The sequence below is a fragment of the Bombina bombina genome, chromosome 6 (assembly GCF_027579735.1).
Source record: "Bombina bombina isolate aBomBom1 chromosome 6, aBomBom1.pri, whole genome shotgun sequence".
Classification (NCBI taxonomy): Eukaryota; Metazoa; Chordata; class Amphibia; order Anura; family Bombinatoridae; genus Bombina; species Bombina bombina.
In genome coordinates, this window is record NC_069504.1 from 478129457 (window position 1) to 478148958 (window position 19502).

The window sequence follows — 19502 nt, forward strand, 5'->3', positions numbered from 1 at the left end:
CCATTCCATTGTTATTCACATATAAGAATATGTTCTATTTATTCTTAAATATATATATATATATATATATATATATATATATATATATATATATGTGTGTGTGTGTTTATCTATAGGTATGTAGAGAGAGTGAAAATAAAAAAAATAAAATTAAAAAAAATATATAACTCATTGTGTAGTATATTTACAAATCTAGACAAGCCACATGGCTTGTTTTTCCCCACAGAAAACCTCTGAATTACATTGTTTTCCAATGCAGCAAAGGATTCAGGCTGTCCTGGGATGGTTCTGAATCACTGTACTAACCCTAGCTAAGCTTATAAGCTGTGTGAACAATGGTGCTATGGCGTAATGGGAGTATGCGTAGAAGCAGATTGAAGTAAAAAAGATAGTCGTGAACCTTGTTTGCATATCTTACCCAGAATCCTTTGCTGCATTGGAACCAATGTAATTCAGAGGTTTTCCGTGGGAAAAACAAGCCTTCTGGCTTGTCTAGATTTGTTAATGTACTACACAATGAATTATTTTCTCTATATTTTGGGCTTAGTGGAGGATTTTAAACTCACTTTTCACCTCCCCATAATTTTAAATGTTATATATATAGGAATATCTTTTTAAAAACATTTCCCCATATGTGATGAACATTGTAATGTGAAATATTTACAGCACAAACACTGTAAAACACTATTAAATATGTATATATATATATGTGTGTGTGTGTGTATAATATAATATAATATATATATATATATATATATATATGTATGTATGTGTGTGTGTGTGTGCGCTTATATGTGCATATATGTCTGTAAATACATATATACACGCATATAAATACATATGTACACACATACATATGTACTCCCAGATGGTGTTTTGTTGTCCCTACTCAGTATTCCATGCTCCCTTCTCTTCTAATGCTTCCTCTGTGAGGGGAAAATGGGTCTCAAGTAGGTCTAAGAACCCCTTTTAACAAATAATCTGGAGCTCCTCAATTCTTCACCTTTCTCCTGTGGAGAGAAAGAAAAGACTGGGACCAGAGAGATGAGAGGGATTAAAAGATCCAGGAATGTTGGGTATTTTTGCCTCCTCCTAGTGGCGAGGAGTAGAATCCCAGGAGTAATGGCCTGTGGTTCTTGTTAGAGTGGCACTATACAAATGAGTAATTTTTATAGAGCCCGTTGGATAAAAAAATAAATCTTCTTTAGCAGCAGAAGCTAAACATGGCTGAAGTAGCCATAATGGATATATTTAAATTTGTAGTTTTGAGTTTGCTACTTATGTTCATGTGGCATTAAAAGTTGAATGTTTGTGGGTGAACTGCATATTGTTTCAGTAGGTTAAAGTGACACTGTGTCCAAATCCAGACAGCAGCACTCACCAATTTGTCATAATCCAAAGATTTATTGAGACACCAAGGTGCAAAAAAAGACAACGTTTTGGACCGTCTAAATAAATCTGTGGATTATGAAGAATTGGTGAGTGCTGCTGTCGTATTGGATGTGGATACTTATGGACTAATGTGCAATTTTTGAAAAATGCATGAGTAGTTAGGATTTATTTCCTAAGACATGGAGAGTCCACTATGTCATTCCAATTACTAGTGGGATATTCAACTCCTGGCCAGCAGGAGGAGGCAAAGAGCACCCCTACAAAGCTGTGAAGTGTAACTTCCCTTTCCCATAATCCCCAGTCATTCTATTTACCTCTGTCAATGGAGGTTGTGCAAAGTTGGTGTCTGAAGATTGTAATTGTTTTATGGGTATTTTCCCTGCAAGCAAGGATTTTGGTCTAGCTGTGTCCACGTCAATCTTTTGAGTAAAAGTAGTGGTGGCTTTTAGCAGTTAGAAGGCGGCAAGGAAGTCTTTGCTTTACTTCTAACATTTTGCTACCTCTTTGTAGAAAGCCAGAGTTAATTACTCTGTTCTTTCTTTTACTACAGGTTCCTGACGGGTAGTGGAGTACCGTTCATACGTATGTAGCAGTTACCTGCCCTGCAGCTGGATCCACAGGTAAGTGCATTTTCCTTCTTGGTTCTGAAGGATAGCACTTTAGAGGTAAAACCTCTAGTGGATCAAATTTGGGACATAGATTATCTAAGTGTTCTTAGATACTTTTTTGTGGGCAGAATTTGCAGGCACAATGTATGCTTAAAGGGACACTGAACCCAAATTTTTTCTTTTGTGATTCAGATAGAGCATGCAATTTTAAGCAACGTTCTAATTTACTCCTATTATGCGTTTTTCTTCGTTCTCTTGCTATCTATATTTGAAAAAGAAGGCATCTAAGTTTTTTTGGTTCAGACCCTGGACAGCACTTGTTTATTGGAGGATTAATTTATCCACCAATAAACAAGAACAACCCAGGTTGTTCACCAAATATAGTCCGGCATCTAAACTTACATTCTTGCATTTCAAATAAAGATACCAAGAGATTCCATTCTCTCCCCCCCTCAAATACTCTCACTCAACCACAACCCTCATAACCTGAAACTTAGTTCATTCTCCCCTGTTACTGAGGAAGAAGTTTCAGCACTTATACTGCGCTCTCACCTCACTACCTGTCCCCTTGACCCTATCCCCTCACAGCTGCTCCCCTCTCTCTCTGCTACCCTTACCCCGATACTAACACACATTTTCAACCTCTCCCTCAGCACTGGTACATTTCCCTCATCGATGAAACATGCACTGGTCACACCTATACTCAAAAAACCTTCCTTTGATCCTACCTCCCCATCCAACTACCGCCCTATTTCCCTCCTCCCTCTTGCTTCAAAGCTAGTATATGCACGCCTATCCCATATCCTTACGTTAAACTCCCTTCTTGACCCGCTGCAATCTGGATTTCGTCCCTATCACTCCACAGAGACAGCTATTGTTAAGGTCACCAACGACCTACTTACAGCTAAATCAAAAGGCCACTTCTCTCTGCTTATCCTCCTTGATCTGTCCGCAGCCTTTGACACTGTCGACCACCCTCTTTTGCTCCAAACCCTCCAATCCTTCGGCATCTGTGACACAGCCCTTTCATGGCTCTCTTCCTACCTGTCAAACCGTATCTTCAGTGTAGCCTTCTCTGCCAATCCCTTCACTGGCTTCCTCTTGCCTCTAGGATAAAACACAAAACTCTCACTCTTGCATACAAAGCCCTCAACTGCACTGCTCCCCCCTACATCTCAGACCTTGTCTCCAGATACTCTCCCTCCCGTCCCCTTCGCTCTGCTCATGACCTCCTACTCTCCTCCTCTCTTGTCACCTCATCACACTCCCGTTTACAGAACTTCTCCAGACTGGCTCCCATCTTGTGGAACTCTCTGCCTCGCTCCACAAGACTCTCTTCTAGTTTTAAAAGCTTCAAGTGCTCCCTAAAGACTCTACTGTTCATGGACGCATACAACCTACGCTAACCTTTCCTAATACCAGTTCCTCTCCTCCACTGCAATCCCCTGAACCCCCTTAGCATGTAAGCCTAAAAGTCCAGCTGTTTGTAGATCACCTTCTTAAGAGCTGACTACAACAGTGCAACTCTTGGCAGGGCCCTCTACCCTATAATTGTTTTGTTTTGTACTCCCCCTTTGTTTATAGCGCTGCGGAATCTGTTGGCGCTCTACAAATAACTGATTATAAATAATGAAGAAAATTTGATAATAGGAGTAAATTGGAAAGTTGCTTAAAATTGCATGCTCTATCTGAATCACGAAAGAAAAAAAAATTGGGTTCTGTGTCCCTTTAACACTGGCAAGAGAGTCTAAGGGGTTAATATAAGCTTAGAACTTAATCAAACTGTGTGGAAAGTTTTTGAGTCATCTAAACTTCTATTAGAAAAGGACAAAGCATATGGCAAGGGGCACATTTGTTTTATGTAGTCCGAACGATTATGAGGCTGTTATGGCTCGGTTATGTTTTTGTACTATGAGCCATTTTGAATTACACGCCTATTTTAACAGACTTGTGGCGCAGTTTAATTTTTCACTCAGTCCGCTCACGTGACTCTCTGCTCTTCTGTGTGTGTGAGGAGTGGAGTTTAGTCAGTTATTGAGCCTGGACTGCTGTGGCTTGTATTTTTTACGATTGGATTGCTGATCTGATCTTGTTCATAAGTCACCTCATCTGGAGAGTTCCCTTGTTAGTGGGTTATTTGACTCCGGTACGGTAGGAGCCTCAGGCACTCTGAGGTTTTTCTGGTTAAATTGACAGGTGCCGTTTTTTTGGATTTTATATTTACAAAGCTTTTTTCAGTTAATTTATTCATTTTTATCTATATTTTTAAATTTTATTTTTTGAGGGAATCGTTTTTTGCAATGGAATCTGAAAAAGGTTCTTAAATTAATATGGGTAAATGTTTGCTTTGCTTAAAAGTCCCAATTGTTGCCTATGCAATTTTTTTTCCAGTTGTTTAGAAAAATAAACAAAAAAAATAATAATATAAGGATAAGTTAACCCCTTGTGATCCTAATGCCTCTCGGGATATAGCTGTTCTGGATATGCCTCAGCTTTTTCCTCAAACGTCCCAAGCCTTATCAGGTTCGCATACAGTGCCTTGCGTGTCCTCTTAACCTCCTGTGGTGTATATTTTCCAGGGGATTTTGCAGCGCAGATAACTTCTGTGGTATCGCTGACTTTGTCTGCTTTCCCTACTTCGGGTAAGCGTAAGAGGAAATCTAAACATTTGTCTGCTAGTAAGGCCTGTTGACCCCTCTAATTCTGCTCTGGTCAACCTTTCTCATTTGTCTGATGAGGAGCATACTTCAGTAGCGTCTGAAGGTGAAATCTCAGACTCTGACACTTTGGTAGAAAAATCTTCAGAATCTTAAGAGGTAAATTTTAGATTTAAACTAGAACACCTCTGGTTATTACTGAAGGAGGTTATAGCTACTTTAGATTACTCTGAACCTTCAGTTGTTGTCAACCCCCACAAAGTCTTCTAAATTGGATATGTTTATGATTCTCCATCTTCTGAGGAGGTTTTTCTTGTTCCAAGGAAGATGTCTGAAATTATAGCTCAGAAATGGAATAAGACAGGGGTTCCTTTTTCCCCTTCCCCTGTTTTTTAAAAAAATGTTTCCTGTTGCTGACTCTATTCACGACTCTTGGTGCACTGTGCCTAAAGTAGAAGGAGCTATTTCTACTCTTGCTAAGAGAGCTACCATTCCTATAGAGGATAGTTGCTCTCTTAAGGATCCCAGGAATAAGAAGCTGGAGGATTACTTAAAAAAGATTACAGTGGCTACCTGCAGCAAGTATCGCCACGGTTGCGGGTGCAGCATCTTATTGTTGTGATGCCCTGGCTGATCTTATTACAGAGGAAACTACGGTAGAGGAGATCCAAGATAGGATCAAAGCTCTTAAACTAGCAAATACCTTTAACTGTGATGCCAATATGCAGATAATTAGACTGGGAGCTAAGATGTCTAGCTTCACTGTACTAGCACGCAGGGCTCTGTGGTTAAAGTCCTGTTAGGCTAATGTTTCTTTAAAGTCTACGCTTTTGGCTTTACCCTATAAGGGTACAACTTTGTTTGGACCAGGTCTGGTGGAAATAATTTCAGAGACTACGGGTGGAAAGGGTTCTTTCCTGCCTCAGGACAAGAAGAATAGACCTAGGGGCCATCAGACTTCTAATTTTCGTTCCTTTCGCAACTTTAAGAGACAGAAGTCTTCCTCTTCCAAACCAGACCAATCCAGATCCTCTTGGAAATCCAGTCATCCCTGGAATAAGAGAAAACAGAACAAGAAGCCTTCCGCTGACGTCAAGCCTGGATACACAATGTCCCAGATCCATGGGCTGTGGACATAGTATCCCAGGGTTACAGAATGGGATTCAACTCTTGCCCTCCAGGGCAGATTTCTTCTGTCACGACTATCCTCAAACCAGGTAAAGAAGGAGGCCTTCTTAAATTGCGTAAAGGACCTATCCTCCCTGGGAGTTATTGTACCCTCTAAGGGAACAAGGTCTAGGATTCTATTCAAATCTCTTTGTGGTAATTTGTGACGCCAATATGCAAATTATTCACCTGAATGCAAAGGTTTCAGGATTCTCCGTTTCAGCTCGCAGGGCTCTGTGGCTAAAGTCTTGGTCTGCGAACTTGAACTCTAAGTCGAGGCTGTTGTCTCAGCCTTTTCAAGGAAAGATTCTGTTCGGTCCAGGATTGGATTCGATCATATCCACGGTTACGGGAGGCAAGTGAGCTTTCCTACCACAGGATAAGAAGGCTAAGCCTAAAAGATCTACTTTTCGCCCCTTTCGTGCGGACAAGACCCAGAGCTAGCAGCCCGCCGCAAAAGCGGATCAGTCCAAGGGAACTTGGATGCCTGCTCAGTCTTGGAAGTCCAAGCAGAACAAGAAGCTCGCCGAGACAAAATCGACATGAAGGGGCGGCCCCGACCGGTCTCCGGACAAAGTAGGGGGCAGATTGTCTCTCTTCTCTGAAGCCTAGTTGCAGGATGTTCAGGACCCTTGGGTTCCGGAGGTTGTCGCCCAGGGTTACAGGATAGGATTCAGGTCCCATCCGCCCAGGGGCAGATTCCTCCTTTCAAACTTGTCTTCAAGACCGGAAAAGAGAGAGGCCTTTCTAGAATGTGTGAGGGATCTCTCTAGGTGTTATCGTACCAGTACCCCAAGCAGAAAGGGGTCTAGGGTACTATTCAAATCTTTTTGTGGTTCCGAAGAAGGAGGGCACGTTCCGCCCGATTCTGGACCTAAAGTGTTTAAACAAGTTTCTGGCTGTTCCATCGTTCAAAATGGAAATGATCAGATCTATTCTGCCCCTAGTTCAAGGGAGGCAGTTCATGACGACAATAAACTTGAAAGATTCTTACCTTCATGTTCCAATTCACAGGGACCACTTCAAGTTCTTAAGATTTGCGTTTCTGGACCAACACTTCCAGTTTGTGGCCCTCCCCTTCGGTCTTGCGACAGCCCAGAGAGTCTTCATGAAGGTTCTCGGGGCGCTACTTGCAGTGGCCAGATCCAAGGGCATTGCTGTGGCGCCCTATTTGGACGACCTCCTAGTCCAGCCGCCGTCGTTCAGCCTCGCAGAGGATCATTCAAGGGCTCTTCTTTTGTTGCTCCAATCTCATGGTTAGAAGATCAACTCGGGAAAGAGTTCCCAGTAACAGGGTGGAGTTTCTGGGCACGATAATAGACTCTATGTCCATGAAAATATTTCTCACAGATCAGCGACGCAGGAAGATTGCGTCCACCTGTCTTGCCCTTCAGTCCTCTTCAAACCCTTCAGTGTATGGAAATGATCGGGCTCATGGTCTCCAGCATAGACGTCATCCCTTTCACCAGATTCCACCTCAGACCTCTTCAATTGTGCATGTTGAGACAGTGGAATGACGATCATTCAGATCTATCACAGCGGATATCCATGGATGCTCGGACCAGGGACTCCCTCTCTTGGTGGATCCGTCCGGAACATCTGTCCCTGGGGACATCCTTCTTGAGACCATCCTGGGAGATTGTGACCATGGACGTGAGTCTCGCAGGATGGGGAGCTGTTTGGGGTGCCAGGATGGCACACGGAAAATGGACCCAGGAGGAGTCTCTCCTTCTGATAAATATTCTGGAACTTCAAGGAATTTACAATGCTCTGAGAGCGTGGCCTCCTCTGCGGTCGTCCAGCTTCATCAGATTCCAGACCAACAACATTACCTTGGTGGCTTACATCAACCATCAGGGGGGTACGAAGAGCTCCCTAGCAATGGGGGAGGTGTCTCGGATTTTGGAGTGGGCAGAGTCCCACTGCTGCTCGCTTTCAGCAATCCACATTCCAGGTGTGGACAACTGGGAAGCGGACTTTCTCAGCAGGCAATCCTTCCATCCGGGGGAATGGTCTCTTGACCCCAAAGTGTTTGCGGAGATTTATCTCAGATGGGGAACGCCAGAGATAGATCTCATGGCCTCCAGACTCATTTGCCAGCTACCCTGATACAGGTCGAGATCAAGGGATCCCCAGGCAGAGCTGATAGATGCCTTAGCGGTGCCTTGGGGATGCAGCCTAGCTTACATTTTTCCACCGTTACCACTTCTACCTCGTGTAGTGGCACGCATCAAGCAGGAGCGAGCTTCGGCCATTCTAATTGCTCCATCATGGCCGTATAGAACGTAGTTTGCGGATCTGGTGGGGATGTCATCCTCTCCGTCATAGAGGTTACCCTGTCGCAGGGATCTGCTTGAACAGGGTCCCTTTCAACATTAAAATCTCGTTTCTCTGAGGCTGACTGCGTGGAGATTGAACGCTTAGTCCCTGCCAAGAGAGGTTTTTCTGAAATTGTGATTGACACTCTAGTTCAGGCAAGGAAGCCAGTCACTCCTTGCATCTACCATAAGGTGTGGAGGACTTACTTGTCTTGGTGTGAGAAGCATGGATATCCTTGGCACAAGGTGAAAGTATCCAGGATTCTGTCCTTTCTCCAGGAGGGTTTGGCGAATGGTCTTGCCGCTACTTCCTTAAAGGGACAGATTTTGGCATTTTCAGTCTTATTGCACAGGACACTCGCTGAGCTTCCTGACATTCAATCTTTTGTTCAGGCTCTGTCTAGAATCAGGCCTGTCTTTAGGCAGTCTGCTCCCCCATGGAGCTTAAACAAGGTCCTTAAGGTATTGCAGAGGGTTCCGTTTGAGCCTATGCATTCCATTAACAGACAGAGAAAGAGCGCCCTGGACAATAAGGGACCAGCTAACACTAAAATATCTCCTCCAGGATAAATAAATTAATAACTACAATAGTAAAAAGAGAAGTGTGAGCGCTGATCAGCTAGGGTGAGATGTGAATAAAGAATATATATATATTTGCTAGAGATTTAGTGTTACGATTGCGTGGTGAATAATCAATGTGGCAAATGCAGCTTGTGAAGCAAATAATGTGTTTACAAAATGGACTAAATATATTTGGACAGAACAAATACAGATCACTAAAAATGTGAGGAATGATAAATCAATACTTGTAAAAAAATAGCTATACAATGATAAATATGTAAGACACGGCTATAGATTAAACACAAATTATTGCACAATTAAAAATAATTATAAAACCGGGGACGTCTCCCCAGATAAGCTAAATAATAATGGCCAATTGACCAACAGATAAAATGGTTTGAGGAAAAGTTCTAAGGATAGATGGTAAGAGGATAAAATATATCTCAATAGTGGGCAATAAGTAAAAGTACCTTGTGAGGATAGGAGAATGGTAAAAACAACACTCCTGGGTGTTCCTCGATTTATTCAAGGACAAAACTTGTGATGTGGATTTGGGATGCTTTCCCTTTTGGGGGATGTAAGAGGCGTGATGATAATAACAAAATCTAGATTCTCTGAGGCTGACTGCATGGAGATTGAACGCTTAGTCTTAGCCAAAAGAGGGTTCTCTGAGAGTGTTATCGACACTCTGGTTCAAGCTCGTAAGCCAGTTACTCGTCGTATCTACCATAAAGTGTGGAGGACTTACTTGTACTGGTGTGAAGAGTGTGGCTTTTCCTGGCATAAGGTTAAGGTTGCCAGAATTTTATCTTTTCTCCAGGATGGACTGGAGAAGGGTCTATCTGCTAGTTCCCTGAAGGGACAGATATCGGCCCTGTCGGTGTTACTGCACAAGAGAGAGGCTGAGCTTCCGGATGTGCAGTCCTTTAAGGCTCTGACTAAGATCAGACCTGTGTTTAGATCTGGGGCTCTGCCGTGGATCCTAAATCTTGTTCTTAGTGTTTTGCAGCAGGCTCCGTTTGAGCCTATGCATACTGCTGACATTAAATTGTTATCTTGGAAGGTTCTTTTTTTTTGCTGGCTATTGACTCTGTGCGCAGAGTTTATGAGATTTCTGCTTTACAATGTGACTCCCCTTATCTTATTTTCCATGCTGATAAGGTGGTTTTATGTACTAAATTAGTGGTGTTGGACTGTAACATTAATCAAGAAATTGTTGTTCCTTCCTTGTTTCCTAATCCTTCTTCAGCGAAGGACCGATTGCTTCACATTCTGGATGTGGTTCGTGCCTTGAAGTTCTATCTTCAGGCTACTAAGGAATTCAGACAATCTTCCTCTTTGTTTGTCATCTATACAGGGAAGCGTAAGGGGCAGAAGGCTACTACGACTTCCCTATCTTTCTGGTTGAGGAGTGTCATCCGCTTAGCTTATGAGGCAGCGGGGCGACAGCCTCCTGAGAGGATAACGGCTCATTCAACTAGAGCAGTGGCTTCCTCCTGGGCTTTTGAGAATGAAGCCGCTATGGATCAGATTTGTAAGGCGGCTACCTGGTCCTCCTTACACACTTTTTCGAAATTTTACATGTGTTTGCTTCAGCTAAAGCAGCTTTCGTGAGAGAAGTTTTGCAGGCTGTGGTTCCCCTTTAGAATAGGGTCCGCATCTTTTTTGTTCCCTCCCATTATTCATTCAGTGTCCTCTGGAGCTTGGGTATAGTTTTCCCAACAGTAAGAAATGAAGTTGTGGACTCTACCTGCCTTATGGAAGGAAAACATAATTTATGCTTACTAGATAAATTCCTTTCCTTCCTAGCTGGGAGAGTCCACGACCCTGTCCGTAATTTATTTTTTGATGGTCGGCTCCCTTTTTATATTATTTCTTCTACTTTTCTTTGTTCCCTTCGGCAGAATGACTTTGGCTTGGGTGTCTTTGCCTGCTCCTGGTGGCCAGGTGTTGTATTTACCAACTGTAAATAATGAAGTCGTGGACTCTCCCTGCCAGGAAGGAATTTATCTGATAAGCATAAATTATGTTTTTTTTATTGTACACTTATTGAAAATGTTAATGCTACAGTTGTTAAAATTGAGAGTGAACTTGTCTGTGTTTTTATTTCCTTTTTATAAGCCCTCACATCACTGGCTACAACTGTAATAGCTATATTGTATATAGTACTCCATTAAAGGCAACGTTTTTTGTCTAACATTAGAACAAAAATAAAGCAACAACTAACTTCCTGCCCCTAATAGACCAGCTCTGTAATTGATTATTATTTTTGAAACTTACATTCCTCACGCTGTCTAAACTAACCCTAGCACTGTGAGGAGTGTACGTTTCAGTTGCTAACTCACTACAGAGACTAGTTACATGGTGCTCTAATTTGGATAAATTAAGATGTAATTTATAAAAAAGTTAAATATTGAATGTCTGATACATACATACATACACACGTATGTATGTATTTATAATTTATTTTATAATCTGTAGAATCTGATCTACATGCCAGTTTCTGCTACTTATCTCTGGAAGTGTACTGCTCTGATAGGGCGATAACCCTCTTTTAGTTTAGTATTTGATACCCCATTTTTTATTTAGTATTTGAAGTCATGCTGGTTTCTTATGTGATTTCTATTTAACTTGTGCTGCTCTGTCTTCTTTATCAGAACTCCAGTAGCGTTGCTCTCCTCCACAAACATCTGCAACTCCTGCTGCCCCATGCCAAAGATATTTATATCCGTTCTGCCACCCTGCTCAAAGAAAGTCCATGTAATGGGAGTGTGGGAGAGAAGATGCGAGGTATGTATCACAGCAACATTTAGCCCTGCTAGTTTCCTCTGGAATTCTTAACAACGTTTGCCCTGCATTTCTATACTGTTGATGTTATTGTTTATTTATAAAGCGTACACATATGACGCAACGCTGTAACATATTTTTGTTACAAGATATAGCAAACAATATAATAAAATCTGTAATATTATTAAAAGGCATCCTATCCTCTATACAGATCCTGGTTATAGTAAAATAATTGAGAATGGTATCCAATGTGTAGCCAAGAAGGCACACACAATTGGAGAAAGAGTATTGAAGCGTATCAATAAAACTGGAGATATTGGACCCAAAAAAGCTGTACTTGTGTGTGCAAATCCAGAACCTATAGCTCTACAAATACCGGCTTGTCGTATTCTGTCAATACTTAAATTACATTTAATACAAATCATGTAATTTATCTTATTACATGCAAATTGTCTATTTCAAAATGGAGGGGTCACTACTAGGTCCCTAAAAGATAGAATCAGTGAACACTTGTTGGCAACCTGACTCTAGAACCCTCATAGCTAAACATTTCCACCAGCAGGGTTAAATGGGGATAGAACATATTGCTAAGGACCCCCTAGGAGGAGACAAAAACAAGTATTTTGCAGAGAAGTTTTTTGGATTTTCACTCTGAAAACTCGATATCCTCATGGTATTAATCAAAGATATGATGTGGATTTATTCTATTGATAAGTTCTACATTTATCCCATGGTATCTTGTTATATATGCAATGAAGTGAGCAGTAAAGTATTTACACAATTTTGATATTGCAATATCCAAGCACCATGAGATCATTATTTAAAAAAAAAAAAAAAAATCCCTTTTACCTTCCCAACATGTGAGATAAATAAAGCATTGCAGCATTTATACAGTTCTTACACTTTAGGGATTGGGTAAAGCCCAAGTATGTTGTGTATGTGTGTGTGTTTTTTTTTATATTAAATCTCACCAGCACATAGCTTGTGCCCTTTGTCACTCTTTATATATATATATATATATATATATATATATATATATATATATATATATATATATATATATATATTCCTTATTTCCCGAACAAATTTTTGTTGTATATAGGTATTTAAAGCTAATGCTGTAAATAATTGTTCTTTTATGAATATGTTCTTAATAAGTACTATGCTAGAGACCAATCTTTGTGACTACTGTGATAATGTACACTTAGGGGTTAATAACATAGGTGAATCTAATATGGTGTCATGTGGTCTGACAATGATTGGCTGAATGTTAAACCTTTTCTCTTTATAAGCTAGCTTTTAATAGTAGTTAGGATCTCTGAGGAAGTGTGCCTTATGGCACAGGAAGCGCATCAGATCTCTTCAGTTGCTATGACATGGCAATGAATAAGATGTATATACTTTTGTCTCCAATTATAGACTTTTGTTTAGCTGCACCAAAGGGATGTTTGTATCTCTCTTCATATTTGCATTGATACGGTAACATTAAAGTATGCATTTGCAGATGACAATAATCAGAAGATATTTACATAAATCATAAAGGGTGGAGGGCCTTGCTCATGAGTCACTGTAAGCAGTAAACCATCTTTAGATACGATGATCAACAGGAGAGGCAAAGAGTTCCACATAACTGGTGCCATTCTGCAAGACCAGATTGTTAGGAAATAGTTAGATATAAGTAGGGAAATAGTTCATTGGTGTAGTGGAGGGGGTGGGTAGGGGAGTATTTGCAGACAAGTCAGAAATATAGGAGGGTGCAGTTTTGGTGAGGGCTTTGTATGTTAGGATCAAAATGTTGGGTTTTAATTTTTAGGCTAAAGGAATCCAATAGAGGGATTAAAAAAGATATGGAATTAATAATATTTTTCAGTAATACATGAATAATCAAGCACACTGCAAAGTTCTCCTTAAAGGGACATAATACTCATATCACTTGAAACTGATGCAGTATAACTGCAAAAAGCTGACAGGAAAATATCACCTGAGCATCTCTATGTAAAAAAGGAAGATATTTTACCTCACAATCTCCTCAGCTCAGCAGAGTAAGTTCTGTGTAAAAAGTTATACTTCACCTGCTCCCAGCTGCAGGTAAAAATAAAAAAAAATGAAGAAATGAACAGCAGCCAATCAGCATCAGCAGTGCTGAGGTCATGAACTCTTACTTTGATCTCATGAGATTTGACTTAACTCTCATGAGATTTCATCGAAAGCTTCCTTTACCTGATTGGTGAAATAATAAGAGAGTTCACGAGGCTCATCCCCTAAGCTGTCCTAGGACAGACACACTAAAATGCTGCTTAGAAATCCTTTACAATGGGAGGTGGCTACTGAGGAACTTTTGAGGTAAAATATCTTTCTTTTTTAAAAAGAGATGTTCAGGAGATATTTTCTAGTCAGCTTTTTACAGCTATGTTGCATCACTTTCAAGTGTTTAAACATTTGGGTATTATGGCCCTTTAATATTAAGATAAGTATTAAATATTTTCAAATCTTTGATACCCATAATGTAATCCTGTGTATGGAAATATATGTAAATATTAGTAATGATTTAGCAAACAAAACAAGGTAATGAATTTACATGTAATCACCAGTTTAAGAAAGAAGTCCCAAAAATCCTAAAGTCTAGTGAGCAAAATAGTACAAAGATTGAATGAAAGCTTCTCAGTGAAAAATGCATTGACCTCAGGATGAGTGGATTCTAGCTGTGTTTACCATTATGGAATATAAAGTTGTATCAACACTTTTCTTTTTCCTCCATACAGATGTGATCTATGTCTCTGCCGCGGGCAGCATGCTGTGTCAACTGATTAACGCCTTGCTGTTGCTGCCTGTGTCAATTGCCAGGCCTCTGCTCAGTTTTCTACTGGACTTGCTGCCCCCCCTTGATTGTCTGAATAGACTGTTACCTGCAGCTGGTCTGTTGGAGGACCAGGAGTTACAGTGGCCTCTCCATGGTGAAACAACTTTATGTATTTTATATACTTCAATCACAGTATTTAAAGGCATATTAAATTTATTTTATATATGCATGAGACATTTAATCACTGCAATGAAGAAAAAAAAATATTTAAAGTTTTAGTTTAGTGACTTTTAAAAATGCATTATTGGTCAGTTTCTGTATGGTTCAACTTGTACTGGTGGCCAATAGTGTCAAATTGCACCACTCGCATAATATTAACATCTTCCTCTGTGGTGTATTTAAAAGCAAGCCTTATATAGTGTAATCAGGTCCGTTATAATCCCTGACTACACGAACAGAGGTCTTCTGGAGTTAAATAGTAAGAAGTGAATACAGCGCCAACAAGAGGCCAAGGGATAAATATACTCACAGAGAGATAAAAGAAGATTATTTAATGAACCATGTTAAAAAGCATCAGTAAAAAATGTAAAAAACACATATAGATACAATTACAAAAACAGGAATATCTTGCTATTCCTGTTTTTGTAATTTTATCTATATGTGTTTTTTACATTTTGTACTGATGCTTTTTAACATGGTTCATTAAATAATCTTCTTTTATCTCTCTGTGAGTATATTTATCCCTTGGCCTCTTGTTGGCGCTGTATTCACTTCTTACTATTTGTGCATATTTTTTGGAGGTTGGTTAGGATCTCTGTTTGTATACAGCTTGGGGATTACCTTAGCGCTTGTACACTACCCCCTTTTTCACTATTGACTTGTCTTCTGGAGTTAAACACAACTATCCTTATTCTACAGGAGGACCAGACCAGGTTGACCCTTCTGGAGTATCATTGCCCCCTCCAGCTCAGTCATGGGTTTGGCTTGTTGATTTGGAAAGAACAGTTACCCTACTGATCGGACGCTGCCTAGGAGGAATGCTGCAGGGTTCCCCCACATCTCCCGAGGAACAAGACACAATTTACTGGTTAAAAACCCCGTTGTTTGGAAATGGAATTGAAATGGATGTTCCACAGCTAGGTGAGTCATGTGTTAGGGTGCACAGACCAATATAGCGTGTTTAATGGCACAGTTTAATATAAGAGCATAGAAAGGGATGTAAAAAGCACATCATGAATATATATATATATATATATTCATGATGTGTGTGTGTGTGTGTGTATATATATATATATATATATATATATATATATATATATATATACATACCATATATAGATATACACATAGTATAATCATTGAAATACAGCTCTATACTTTTCGTGTTAAAAGATTAGTCTCCATCAAGGTAAAACATCTCTAATTCCCGTAATACTCCTGTAATACAATTTCAGTTATATCTGCAAAATGTAAGAGGTTAATTTAATTTGAACTAGACAAACGGCATTTCTCTTTGCTGTCCATGCACATATTAATATACTGATCAATATATAATTATAGTTGAGTTCTCACAATAATGCATTAATAATGGCCATTTATATTGGCATATTAACACACATTTCAGTGTTTTAAATTATCCACTGATATATTCATTTACTGTCAGCAACATAATTTGGAGCAATGCATTGTTCTCCCCAGAAAATGTTGCCAGCTGGGTGACATACTGAAGTACCTGGGTGAGAGCATATCATGTATAAGGCATATATTGGTTGAACCATAAATATTGTATATGGGCAATCAAGGGTAAACCCCAGGTGTATAACAAACATCAGTGCATTAATTCCTTATTTGTCCTTAAATTACATGCCATGTATTAAGCCTCCATAATCACTCCTCACTTATCCCAGTTGGCTTCAGTTCGAAACTATTTTCTCAATATTTCAATGTGCTATAAAGTACACTGCCTGTATGCCTGTCGCAACTGCATCAAAATTAAAGCAGGTTGCAGGCATAGAGGTGTGGGCAGTAAATGAGCAAGTTAGAAAGGGAAGATATATGTTACTCTATGTCCCTACAACTTTAAATACTATTACAGCTCCACTCTTCATTGAGGGAGTGGCCATTAGTAACCAGAGCTCACCCTGTGCTCACAATCTGTGCTGCTCCCAGCATAACGTCTGGGAAGACAGTCTTTGACCCGTGCAGTAAGGCCATGTCGTAAGGACTAGACCTGACCCATAACTACAAGAGAGGGTTGGGTCTCTGCAAGTGAAGTGGCTATGACTAGTCCAGCAGTCAGCAAAATACTCTGGGAGGTGCACCCAGGGATTTGATTGTAGGGAGAACATGAAGTAATGTAAGCGTATTGAGAGTGCATTGTTAAGATGAAGAGAGGCAAGGCATGTACAGTGGGGTAAGCAGTAATAAAATAAATAGGAGATAAGCTTATTTTTATAATGCATATTTTTTATTTTTACAGGCAACGTGTAAGTGCAACATTATGCATGTAGGTTCCTCTAAACTTTGTAAGGTGTTTTCTTTGCAGACAAGTGTATGAGTGCTTTACTGGAGGTAGCTCTTTCTCCTAACGAGGAACAGAAGACTTTTGATTATAAGCTGAGACCTGAGGTTTCCATCCTGCTGGATTTAGCTGTGGGATCTACCAAAGAACCATCTCGTTGTTTATGGATGAGCATGCAAGATTATGCCATTAGTAAAGGTTTGTTACTAAGTAACAGAAATAAATCTGGAACAAGCTTTTCATACTCTAACTGTGTTATTTTTTTCAGATTGGGACAGTGCTACTATCAGTAATGAGTCTCTCCTGGATACAGTGTCTCGCTTTGTCCTAGCTGCCCTACTGAAACATACAGGTCTGTTGTCCCAGGCCTGTGGGGAGAGTAGGTATGTGGTTTTAACAATCTTTTAGTATACAGGTGGTCCTCGGTTTACAACGGTCCAATTTAAGCCGTTTCAGAATAACAACCTTTCTTTCATGTAATTAACAAGAGTCCATGAGCTAGTGACGTATGGGATATACATTCCTACCAGGAGGGGCAAAGTTTCCCAAACCTTAAAATGCCTATAAATACACCCCTCACCACACCCACAAATCAGTTTTACAAACTTTGCCTCCAAGGGAGGTGGTGAAGTAAGTTTGTGCTAGATTCTACGTTGATATGCGCTCCGCAGCAAGTTGGAGCCCGGTTTTCCTCTCAGCGTGCAGTGAATGTCAGAGGGATGTGAGGAGAGTATTGCCTATTGAATGCAGTGATCTCCTTCTACGGGGTCTATTTCATAAGGTTCTCTGTTATCGGTCGTAGAGATTCATCTCTTACCTCCCTTTTCAGATCGACGATATACTCTTATATTTACCATTTCCTCTACTGATTCTCGTTTCAGTACTGGTTTGGCTTTCTACAAACATGTAGATGAGTGTCCTGGGGTAAGTAAGTCTTATTTTCTGTGACACTCTAAGCTATGGTTGGGCACTTTATTTATAAAGTTCTAAATATATGTATTCAAACATTTATTTGCCTTGACTCAGAATGTTCAACTTTCCTTATTTCCAGACAGTCAGTTTCATATTTGGGATTATGCTTTAATTATCATATTTTTCTTACCTCAAAAATTTGACTTTTTCCCTGTGGGCTGTTAGGCTCGCGGGGGCTGAAAATGCTTCATTTTATTGCGTCATTCTTGGCGCGGACTTTTTTGGCGCAAAAATTCATTTCGTTTCCGGCGTCATACGTGTCGCCGGAAGTTGCGTCATTTTTTTGACGTTATTTTGCGCCAAAAATGTCGGCGTTCCGGATGTGGCGTCATTTTTGGCGCCAAAAGCATTTAGGCGCCAAATAATGTGGGCGTCTTATTTGGCGCCAAAAAATATGGGCGTCGTTTTTGTCTCCACATTATTTCAGTCTCATTTTTCATTTGCTTCTGGTTGCTAGAAGCTTGATGTTTGGCATTTTTTTCCCATTCCTGAAACTGTCTTATAAGGAATTTGATCTATTTTGCTTTATATGTTGTTTTTTCTCTTACATATTGCAAGATGTCTCACGTTGCATCTGAGCCAGAAGATACTACAGGAAAACCTCTGCCTGCTGGATCTACCAAAGCTAAGTGTATCTGCTGTAAACTTTTGGTAGCTATTCCTCCAGCTGTTGTTTGTATTAAATGTCATGACAAACTTGTTAATGCAGATAATATTTCCTTTAGTGATGTACCATTGCCTGTTGCAGTTCCCTCAACATCTAAGGTGCAGAATGTTCCTGATAACATAAGAGATTTTGTTTCTGAATCCATAAAGAAGGCTTTGTCTGTTATTTCTCCTTCTAGTAAACGTAAAAAGTCTTTTAAATCTTCTCTCTCTACAGATGAATTTTTAAATGAACACCATCATTCTGATTCTTTGGACTCTTCTGGTTCAGAGGATTCTGTCTCAGAGATTGATGCTGATAAATCTTCATATTTATTTAAGATGGAATTTATTCGCTCTTTACTTAAAGAAGTACTAATTGCTTTAGAAATAGAGGATTCTAGTCCTCTTGATACTAATTCTATACGTTTGGATAAGGTTTTTAAAGCTCCTGCGGTTATTCCAGAAGTCTTTCCTGTTCCTAATGCTATTTCTGCAGTAATTGCTAAGGAATGGGATAGATTGGGTAATTCATTTACTCCTTCTAAACGTTTTAAGCAATTATATCCTGTTCCGCCTGACAGATTAGAATTTTGGGACAAAATCCCTAAAGTTGATGGGGCTATTTCTACCCTTGCTAAACGTACTACCATTCCTACATCAGATGGTACCTCGTTTAAGGATCCTTTAGATAGAAAAATTGAATCTTTTCTAAGAAAAGCTTATCTATGTTCAGGTAATCTTCTTAGACCTGCTATATCATTGGCTGATGTTGCTGCAGCTTCAACTTTTTGGTTGGAAACTCTAGCGCAACAAGTAACAAATCGTGATTCTCATGATATTATTATTCTTCTCCAGCATGCTAATAATTTCATCTGTGATGCCATTTTTGATATTATTAGAGTTGATGTTAGATTTATGTCTCTGGCTATCTTAGCCAGAAGAGCTTTATGGCTTAAGACTTGGAATGCTGATATGGCTTCTAAATCAACTCTACTTTCCATTTTGGTTCTCAGTTGGATTCTATTATTTCAACTGTTACTGGTGGGAAAGGAACTTTTTTACCACAGGATA

General features: G+C 39.9%; 1 protein-coding gene across 7 annotated transcripts in view; it reads left to right on the plus strand.

The window, feature by feature from the left end:
- Positions 1-19502, plus strand: part of HERC1 (HECT and RLD domain containing E3 ubiquitin protein ligase family member 1) — a 683410-nt gene that overhangs the window by 160526 nt on the left and 503382 nt on the right. For all 7 annotated transcript variants that reach the window (XM_053717285.1, XM_053717288.1, XM_053717289.1 and 4 more), the window contains exons 17-21: positions 11361-11493; positions 14253-14444; positions 15209-15430; positions 16836-17009; positions 17080-17194. In XM_053717285.1, the coding sequence (XP_053573260.1) occupies positions 11361-11493; positions 14253-14444; positions 15209-15430; positions 16836-17009; positions 17080-17194 (836 nt within the window). The remainder of the gene's footprint in view (positions 1-11360; positions 11494-14252; positions 14445-15208; positions 15431-16835; positions 17010-17079; positions 17195-19502) is intronic.